A 9,897-nucleotide genomic window follows, 5' to 3' on the forward strand; every position below is an offset into this window, starting at 1 on the left:
ACTCAAAAAATATATATAAAAAAAATGTTTGATACATATTTGACAATTAATTTATATATATATATATATTATATATATATATTAAATTATATGTATAATAAAGAGGAAGTCGGTGAAAAATCTCTAATCAAAACATTTATTTGGGTTCACTCCCTACCCACAAAATTGTGGTACTATATCATACAAAATGTGGTACACTTCATGTGGAAATGTGGTACTAAAAAAGTACCCAGAGACTGAACACAAAAAAAAATCGACGGTGGGGGACTGAATACGAATTTTCCGTATAATAAACAAATGTTTGGCAAATTGTCGGAGTTAATTTCGGTGTAAACGCTTTTGAAAAGTAAACACCCAACTGCAATAGTTGCTAATAAGAATAACGAAATGGAGAAAAGCGTTAGTTCCCTACGGTTCTCTTTTTTCTTCTCCATTTCAAAAAATTTACACTGGAAACACTGAGCAATACAATACAAAACAATACAATACATCTTCAATTTGCACTCCGATTTCTTTCAATGGACGCCAATGGCACCGATGATCTCGCCACTCCATCCCCTCCGCCGCCGCTGCAAACCACCCGGAAGATAGCTCTGATCACCGGGATCACCGGCCAAGACGGCTCCTACCTCACCGAATTCCTTCTCGATAAAGGGTACGAGGTTCACGGCCTCATCCGGCGTTCCTCCAACTTCAACACGCAGCGGATCAACCACATCTACATCGACCCCCACAACGCCCACAAGGCTCGGATGAAGCTCCACTACGCTGATTTGAGCGACGCCTCCTCCCTCCGCAGATGGGTCGATACAATCCTCCCGGATGAAGTCTACAACCTCGCCGCGCAGTCCCACGTCGCCGTTTCCTTTGAGATCCCAGATTACACCGCCGACGTGGTCGCCACCGGTGCCCTCCGCCTCCTGGAGGCCGTCCGCTCTCACATTTCCGCGACGGGTCGGTCGCATATCAAATACTACCAGGCGGGGTCATCGGAGATGTTTGGATCCACTCCGCCGCCGCAGTCCGAGTCCTCCCCCTTCCACCCTCGTTCCCCATACGCCGCCTCCAAGTGCGCCGCCCATTGGTACACCGTTAATTACCGTGAAGCTTACGGCATCTTCGCCTGCAATGGGATTTTATTCAACCACGAGTCTCCTCGAAGGGGTGAAAATTTCGTGACCCGGAAGATCACCAGGGCCGTCGGTCGGATCAAGATCGGGCTGCAGAGCAAACTATTCCTTGGTAATCTGCAGGCATCGAGGGACTGGGGTTTCGCGGGCGACTATGTGGAAGCAATGTGGATGATGCTTCAACAGGAGCAGCCAGGGGACTATGTGGTGGCCACAGAGGAGGCTCACACGGTGGAGGAGTTCTTGGTAGCTGCATTCGGGTATGTCGGATTGAATTGGAGAGATCATGTGGTGATCGATAAACGGTATTTTAGGCCTGCAGAGGTGGACAATCTCAAAGGGGATGCCAGCAAGGCGAAGAAAGTACTGGGATGGAAGCCGAAAGTCGGGTTCGAGCAGCTGGTGAAGATGATGGTAGATGAAGATATCGACTTGGCTAAGAGGGAAAAGGTACTTGTTGATGCTGGTTATATGGATGCCCAGCAGCAACCTTGAAAACAAAATTTTATCTGTCTTGGATTGAAATGAATTCGTTTTTCTAGATTCGATAAGTATATTTGTGATTCAAATTTGATTCAATTATAGCAGTAGCAACTTAATACATTGCCTTGATATGATGAGTTTAGGCAGCAAGATGGTATCTTTTGGATAGCATGTAGTAACTGTTGTTTCTTGATTAATGTTTTTTATGTGATTTCAAATCCATGTTCTACATCCATGGTGTTTGTTTGGATAAATTTGAGATGGATTTCAAATTCTTTTTCACGATGTTTTATGTATTGGTTTCAAGGCATTGTGATAGAATCTTTTGGGATATATATTTATCTGCTAGATATCTCTGTCAAATATGAACTCTTCTATTTGAACACAAGGCCAGTTTATAGAATCAAATTCTTTTTAGCGTCGGTGTTAATATTTTTGTAGTTTAATATCGTATTTATTAAAATAAAATTATAAACTTTCAAATTAATCTTAGGTTGCATTTGGATTTGGATCGATTGACTTCAAATATATTTTTGTAATTTTAGATGAGGAAGGAAATAAACTTCAAGTCCGATCTTTGCATGTTTATATAATTACGATGAATTTCAATTTCATCCATTAATAGAGGTATTTGAAATCTATTTTATTTTGTGTAACTAATGTGTAAATAATTAAGGTTTGAATTTAAAATTTTGTATGTTTAATTTGTAACGATAAAACTATACTTGTCATCCCCAAATACATCTTTGAACAATTTGAAATTTGTCGACTAAAGAATTCTAGCACATTCATTTCCCCAAGATAAACCTAATGAAAGTTGGTTCGTTTTGAATGGATACAGAATGAGTGGGATGAAGAACATGAGATTAGTTAAGACTTAAGTCGAATGAAGAGTTAAACAGTGATTAATCATTTTTTATATGTGGTATGATTCTAATTTCAATGTCTCATTTGAGATCTCCCGAATCTATATCCTTTACATTGCTTGACTAGGTTCATATTTAGAGTGAAAAATAATACTTTTGATATAAATAATAATATTATTTATGAGTCGGGTTATTTAAGATATTCGTCTAAACAAATTGAATATTTAGATGGTCTTATAAGAGTTTTTTGTATCATAGTTTTGATATTTTAAAATTTCAAGATTTATATATTTATTCTTGTTAAAAGTAAAAATTTACGGTAAAAAATTAAAATCTCAAATTCACAAAATTTATTAAACTACACGTTATAAAATTTTGTCTACGGAATTGTGTTTTTCTTCACAAATTGAAAGACCTATTTATAGAATTTTTTCAAAATAATCCAAAAATAAATATATCGTTACATACATTATCACACACTAATTTTCAATAGTTTCAACACTGAATCTCTTATTTTCAACACTCTCCTTGTGATGATGATCATGATAAATAGAGACGTACTGGTTGTTACCATAAATATTTTATTCTAAAAATTAATCATTATTTTGAACCTTGCTGAACATGCCAAAGGTCTCTAATCAGGAATCGCATTTGTCTTATTCTATTATTGGAATTGAAAGGGTTTCGTCTTTGGGTATTGTTATGTAGTTCTTGGATAGAAATGTTTCATGCTCAAAAAATTCTTTGAATTTTGATGTTTGTGAGGTGGCTTGACTGCAGTTATACTTGTTTTGGCAAGGGCTTTTATACCTGTACATGGTCTTCATTGAGTTGGATTGTCTCTCCTTAGCTGACTGACTGAATGATCACTGAATCTGCATAGAATTCTTGCAATAAATTTACTTTATAGTTGCTCAATCGAATTTCACAATGCTTTCTGGCCGATTTCTGCAGACATTTTAAGAATTGTGTCATAAAATGATGATTAATGTTTATGATCCTTAGATCACTGGGATTAGATGGCACGGGATTGAGGATAGTACTCTGAACTGTAGTTTGTAAAGATGACACATGTTTAAGTGGAATGGATAAGATTTGAACATCTTCCTTTCCTTTCTTCTTTGTCCATCATGTAAGTTTAGGCATCTTTCTTCGTTAAAGGATCAGAGACTAGATACAAACAGTTGTGGCTATTTTACTGGAAAAGGTCATGCTACTTGTAGAGAAGCATTTCTTCCTCCGTCAACTACTTTGGATCATTAGGGTATACGAGTGGACCACCCCATGTTTTAAGGAATCAAGGTCCGTGCTTCGGTTATGCTACATGGGGTGAAAAACTTCGACAAATCCCAGGTGCCACATGGGGTCAAAAACTTGTACAAACGCCAGGTGTAGCAAGGAATATGCCTATTTTGCCAAGCCTTGGAATGCGTGATTAATCTAGTTATTGCTGACTTCTTGTTCCTTTCAGATTTCTGGGCACTTCCTGGTGAAGAGTCAGCATTTCACTAATTTGCAACCTTTTTTCTGCTAAAGTTTTTTTTTTTTGAAAGGATTTTTCTTCAAGAGTTTAGTCATGATGATTCAGTGATTCACGTCTATTTACAGTCACCCTACCCCTCTTTTCTTTGTCTTCTGTTTTTCGTTTCTTATTTTCCCGATTTACCCTATGGTCTTTTTGCGAATATTCTGAATCCTTCATGAAGATGAAGAGATGCTCGAAGGATGTACATTTGATTTGATGATCGACTTTTGGATGCTCATCTTTGTGTAACCGGGGGGCTTCCTTGTCCTTCATTGTAACCTTTTGATTTTTGGTTCAATGGATTTGGGAAATAAACGCCTTGTATAATTCATACTGATCAATTATTTTTGCTAAATCTACACTTGCAATCTTGCAAGTCGAGATCGACTTAGATCAACGTTGAATGATACTTGTGCATTACAGATAGAAGCCAATCTATCTCTGCATATCTATAATACATGGGTGCATTACAGATAGAAAAGTATTTGAAAAATATAATAAAACAAAGATACGGGTGCTGGGTAGTGTGTGGGTCTTTACGTATGCTGCTTTGGAAAATTTTTTGGGAGATGATTGCCAGTACTGCTGTTATCCAACTTCAGAATAATAGAATGCTGTGGTAGGGGTTTATTTTGCAATTTTATGGGTATATTTGGCTTTTTTGAATCATTTAAAATATATTAATAATTAAAATTTCAAATAAATGAGAAATCATTAGAAGTTATTTAAGAATGCAAATTATACTTATGATGTGGCTCTTTCGTTACAGGCTGACTTTGGGATGGGTATTTCGCAAGTAATTTAATCTTCTTGGCACACTTTATTAAATTGTTTGTCGGCAGATTTTTTCTCTCAAATCATATTAAAACCATTATTTTGTATCCTTTTCTATTTTCAATTAGAGTATTTCTCAAATGAGTAGGTCTATTATGAGATAGTCTCACGAATATTTATCTGTGAAACAAGTTAATTTTACCGATATTCACAATAAAAAGTAATACTTTACATAAAAAGTAATACATTTTCATGTATGATTCAAATAAGAGATATGTCTCATAAAATACGTTTCGTGAGATCGTCTCATACAAGTTTTTGCCTTCTCAAATATAAAAATAAAGGGGCAATTTTTCCACTAGAAAAAGTGTTATTTAACTTAATTAATTGTTTATACATAGCAACTAGAGTAAGTCTCTTGTGAGGCGGTCTCATGAATCTTTATCTGTGAGATGGTTCAACCCTACCGATATTCACAATAAAAAGTAATACATTTTCATGAATGACCCAAATAAGAGATTCGTCTTACAAAATACGACAATGAGACCGTCTCACACAAATTAGCAACTATATGTGTCTTTCAATGAATATATATTTCTCATTTGCGTTTTATTTAGGGCAAAATTTGTATGTGACGGTCTCACGAGGTCGTATTTTGTGAGATAGATATCTTATTTAGGTCATCCATGAAAAAATGTTCCTTCTTATGCTAAGAATATTACTTTTTATTGTGAATATCGGTAGAATTGATCTGTCTCACAGATAAAGATTCGTGAGATCATCTCACAATAGACTTACTTTTTATTTAGAATGATTTTGTTTTTGAGTAGAGAACAAAATTGAGGATACTCTGTACCACTCAGGATAATTTCAAAATGAAACTAAAAATGTATTCGATTATTGTTATTAAAGTTATTTTAAAAAATTAAAATATAATTCATTTGTGATTACTTTTTAAAAAAAAAATGAAAAGGAAAATTAATTAATTTGAATAGGATATGAAACAATGTAAAACAAAAATTGGGAATAAAAATTATGATCCCGTTATGTAGTAAACTTTTATAACCTTTCGGTCCATTCCCAAAAAAAAAAAAAAATACCATTGAATACACATTAGCAAGAAATAAAAATAATGAATTTATTATGAAAAAATAACTATTCGAACACATGAGAATGATGCATGATTTTTGATAAAAAGTGATTAAATTATATGAACAAATAAAATAATAATAAATTTATTCTAAAATATACCTAAATAAAAATAACTTAAATAAGAATAATCGATACTTTTTAGTTCTATTTTAAAATTATTCGATTAGTACATAATATCTTCTCTCAAATTCAGATTTTCTTAATTCTAAAAATCAAGCAATTTCAAAGTGAAAATATTCATTTGGGAGACGGCTAAGTTGCTATGTAAAAATGATTAATTAAGTTAAGTAACTAACTCTCTTTATTAATGGACAAAATTCCCCCTTTAATTTTAATATTTGGAGAAATATTTTAATTGAAAATAAGAAAGGGTGCAAAATGACGGGTTTAATATGATTTGAAGGTGAAATTGCAAAATAAAAATAAATAATATTAATGATGACGTAATGTGTCAAGAAGGTTAAATTAGAGGGTGAAAATTTTCAAATAACCTCAAGTATATTTGAATAGTTTCAAATACAGATGAAAGAGTCATTCGTTTCTAAAATATTTGACTATTTCACTAACGACCTCGACGAATGTTACGGACAAAATAGAGTAGATTTTTTGTGAGACGGTCTCACGAATCTTTATCTGTGAGATGGGTCAACCATAACGATATTTACAATAAAAAGTAATATTTTTAGCATAAATGACCCAAATAAGATATCTATCTCACAAAATACGACCCGTGAGACCATCTCACACAAGTTTTTGCCAACAAAATAATAAAAAAAATGTTCAAAGAAATACTCAACTCGATGTCCTGAAGCTAGGGAAGTTGAAAAATTAACCTGGTTAAATTTTGTTTTTTTTTTTAAATTCTTCTCCAATTACCATTGAACATTGTATTTGGAACTCCTGAAAAAAAAAAATTGCCTTGGATATTCAATCTCTAAACAAAACAAAAGAATGGTAATAAAACTTTTCACTCAACATCTATAATTGGGATCATGTTTAATTTTGAAACAATATCAAAGTATTTTCTTGAAACAAACTTCTAAATTAACGATTCTCTTAAAATCGAAACCCCGTTTATTTTCATTTAACTTTGAAGTAGGTTCATTCCAACAACGGCGATGTATACCATATCAAATCAAATGTGATGAAAAAATCAAGTAATTTATCAAAATTTGTTAAAATAACCAATTAAAATTCAATTTTAGAAGGCGATTAAAATAAAATCCAATACATGATCGAAATAGGGTTCATTCAAGTCGCATCGAATATAAAACTAAAATTTCAATTTTAGAAGACGATTAAAATAATTGAAATTTGCGCTAAACGGATTGTTATAGAGCAATTTTCATCAAAGCTTAGCACCCTTGTCAAATATATCTTCTTCCCCCATCATGAACGGTACAAATATCAAGCGTTCCAAGAGAGCAGATTTTTAACATTTTCTTGAAACATAGTATACACACACTGAATAAGAATACCGCAGATTTTTAACATTTTCTTGAAACATAGTATACACACACTGAATAAGAATACAATCAGGGAAATCACGACAAATGGAGTAAATTTCAAGAATGATTGATATCCTAAGATTGAAGTTAAATAGGGCAGAGCACCATTTGATTTTGTTACCTGTGGAACTAAGCAGAAGCCTTTATCCTCCAAACCCAGACATGTTCGAAGCTATTTTAGTGTGCTGTAACGGTTCGTTCCATGTTTAGCCCAGTGAGATTTAAGATCCAGTGGAGTAGAGAAGTCATATCCCTCAGCAGCAAGCCGATTAAGCAATTTGCTAAATGCACTGCCACTCATTTTTCGGCCACCAACGCGAGAGTAGCGCCTATTGGCCGCCTGAGGCAATGGATACATTGAAATTGTGGTCGTGCAGCAGGCTGACTGCCATCCACCACTGCCCCATCTGTAGCAAGGTTGGGGCGACCCTGTACATGTGCAAACCGGTACTGGCATGGCTGAGTCATCGAAGCTTATTTGGTTCAAACCTAGATTATCTTTCCATGAAACGGGCTTATCTAGGTCCTCCTCATTGCTCTCCAAAACTCGCTCCTTGTTCCAACCATTGGATGCCACAGAGTTAACTGGCTTACTCAAACCTTCAGATGATCTTTTACCAATTCTTGCAGATTTAGCTGACTTGGTTGGTTTTCCATCTTTTGGCTGCCTTCCTTTTCTTGATTTTGCTGTTTCAGGAGCCTCTGTAACAGTGAGCACATCAACTCTTGAACTTTCTCTAGGAGTAAAAGCTGCTTCAGACACATGGACTTGCTGGTATGAGATGTGCTTATCTCCACTGGGTAGTTCGTTTCCAGATGTATCGGGGAGAGTGTTGTATTCATTAACTGAATTCTCTCGATATTGCATAGCAGCAATTGCTTCGTCTCTCTCCTGTATGGCAGCATTTCGCTCGGCAATTGCAGCATCACGCTGCAGCATTGCCATATCTCGCTCTTGGAAAGCCCTCTTTCTCTCCTCTAGTGCCATGTTCCTCTCTCGGATGGCAGCATCTCTCTCAGCCGTGATGGCCATGAATGTCTTTATGGTAAAGTGATTGTGGTCCTTCCATCAAAGTTTAAATGTCAGTAATGCAATTATTTCTAGTCTATATAGTATGATAGGTGAGCTGATAAAAAAACAGCCTGTTATTTATAATATGTTTTTTCCTCTTTCAGTCACTTTCAAATCTTTTCATCCGGTTCGAACTTGACCTCTTAGCAGTCTTAGTTTAATACCAAACGTTCTAATTCTAGGACTGTTTGCACAAGTCTTTTCACCTATTTTCATTTTCTTAAATTCTAAAACATGTATGAAGAAATAAAGCAAACAAAAATGAGAACTGGAATCATATACATACATACATATACATGTGTGTGTGTGTGTGTGTGAGTGTGTGTGTGTATGTGTATATATATATATATTATCAAAGGAATAATATATTTACCATCATGAAGAATTAATTTTGATCTACAAATTCATCCCCAAATTGGCTGTTGCTGCACAAGTGAAACAGCATATTGGTTAGAAATCAAAGTCCGCAAAGGCAAGTATCAAGCCCCAAAAACATCCCCAGCATAAATACTTGAAGATTTTAGAAAGTCACAGCAAGATATGCTATGGTGTTGCATAGCAAGGTCAAGTATTTGAGGAAATGTTCTAAAAAGTAGTTCAATCAAACTATTAGCATCACATTCCTGATATATTAAGCAAAGACTATCCGACAATTAAGCAAATCAAATTAAGTCCATGCTAACATATTATCCACTTCAGATAGAGGAGGTTCTATTAATAGGTTCTGTGGCAGCTACACAATATGGCTTCATATCATGACAGGACTATATGTCAAGAAAGAGGCAAACAATTACTTCATACAATGACTTAGTAGGAGATCTGAGCATGTAAAACGCAATTAAATGCTGGATCAAAGACAACACAACGAACTGAGCAGACGCAAGCAGATCGATAAATCAATGCACAACAATGTAAAGAGAAAAACAAAAACTACAAAAATCGGAGCTTACCGAACCGCTAACAATCTGAAGAAGCCTCTCTCTTCCCTTCTTCTTGTCGGAGAGAAGAGAGTGCGCAATCGCAATTGTAAATGCGGAGTTGCAGGCAAACGATGGCTGAATCTCTGCAAATTCGAATTTGGGGAATTTAGGTGCATTCACGCGACGTCGCATTGGTCATATGATTCCAACGACATTTTGTCTTCAAGTCTTGTGTCGGAGCAGCAGAAAATGATCGGACCATAATTTTTTATAATCGGTAATCTAACTGATTTAATTTAAAAATTGATTAAATCGATTGATCTATTGAACTCATGGTTGAACCCAAAAAACGTTATATTTTATAAAATAATAATATATTTTATATTATAAAGATTTTAAATGTATATAAATAATAAAAATATATAATTATCTAATTTTAAAATCTAAATATACATATAATACAATAT

The 9,897-nt window shown here is 34.7% G+C and overlaps 2 protein-coding genes across 3 annotated transcripts; one reads left to right on the forward strand and one right to left on the reverse strand.

Annotated features, from left to right (window-relative positions):
• The first annotated feature begins 392 nt into the window (after positions 1-392).
• On the forward strand, positions 393-1,742 carry LOC142549536 (GDP-mannose 4,6 dehydratase 1-like). Its single transcript, XM_075658525.1, has one exon. It carries the CDS (start codon positions 519-521, stop codon positions 1,623-1,625), a length of 1,107 nt encoding a protein of 368 aa, XP_075514640.1. The 5' UTR covers positions 393-518; the 3' UTR covers positions 1,626-1,742.
• Positions 1,743-7,395: 5,653 nt separating this feature from the next.
• LOC142549538 (protein BASIC PENTACYSTEINE6-like) lies at positions 7,396-9,677 on the reverse strand. 2 transcript variants are annotated; one of them, XM_075658527.1, is made up of 3 exons: positions 9,466-9,677; positions 8,884-8,935; positions 7,396-8,501 (listed from the first exon to the last, which is right to left on the reverse strand). In XM_075658527.1, exons 2-3 carry the CDS (start codon positions 8,887-8,889, stop codon positions 7,611-7,613), a joined length of 897 nt encoding a protein of 298 aa, XP_075514642.1. In that variant the 5' UTR covers positions 8,890-8,935; positions 9,466-9,677; the 3' UTR covers positions 7,396-7,610. The 2 variants fall into 2 exon arrangements, with proteins under 2 accessions (XP_075514642.1, XP_075514641.1); XM_075658526.1 differs by having other exon boundaries at positions 9,461-9,677.
• Between the last annotated feature and the right edge of the window lie 220 nt (positions 9,678-9,897).

This window comes from Primulina tabacum, chromosome 6, assembly GCF_025594145.1.
Source record: "Primulina tabacum isolate GXHZ01 chromosome 6, ASM2559414v2, whole genome shotgun sequence".
Classification (NCBI taxonomy): domain Eukaryota; kingdom Viridiplantae; phylum Streptophyta; class Magnoliopsida; order Lamiales; family Gesneriaceae; genus Primulina; species Primulina tabacum.

What these genes read in the sequence shown, in the direction of transcription:
- LOC142549536 (XM_075658525.1), top strand. Translation starts at nt 519, where the DNA reads ATGGACGCCAATGGCACCGATGATCTCGCCACTCCATCCCCTCCGCCG.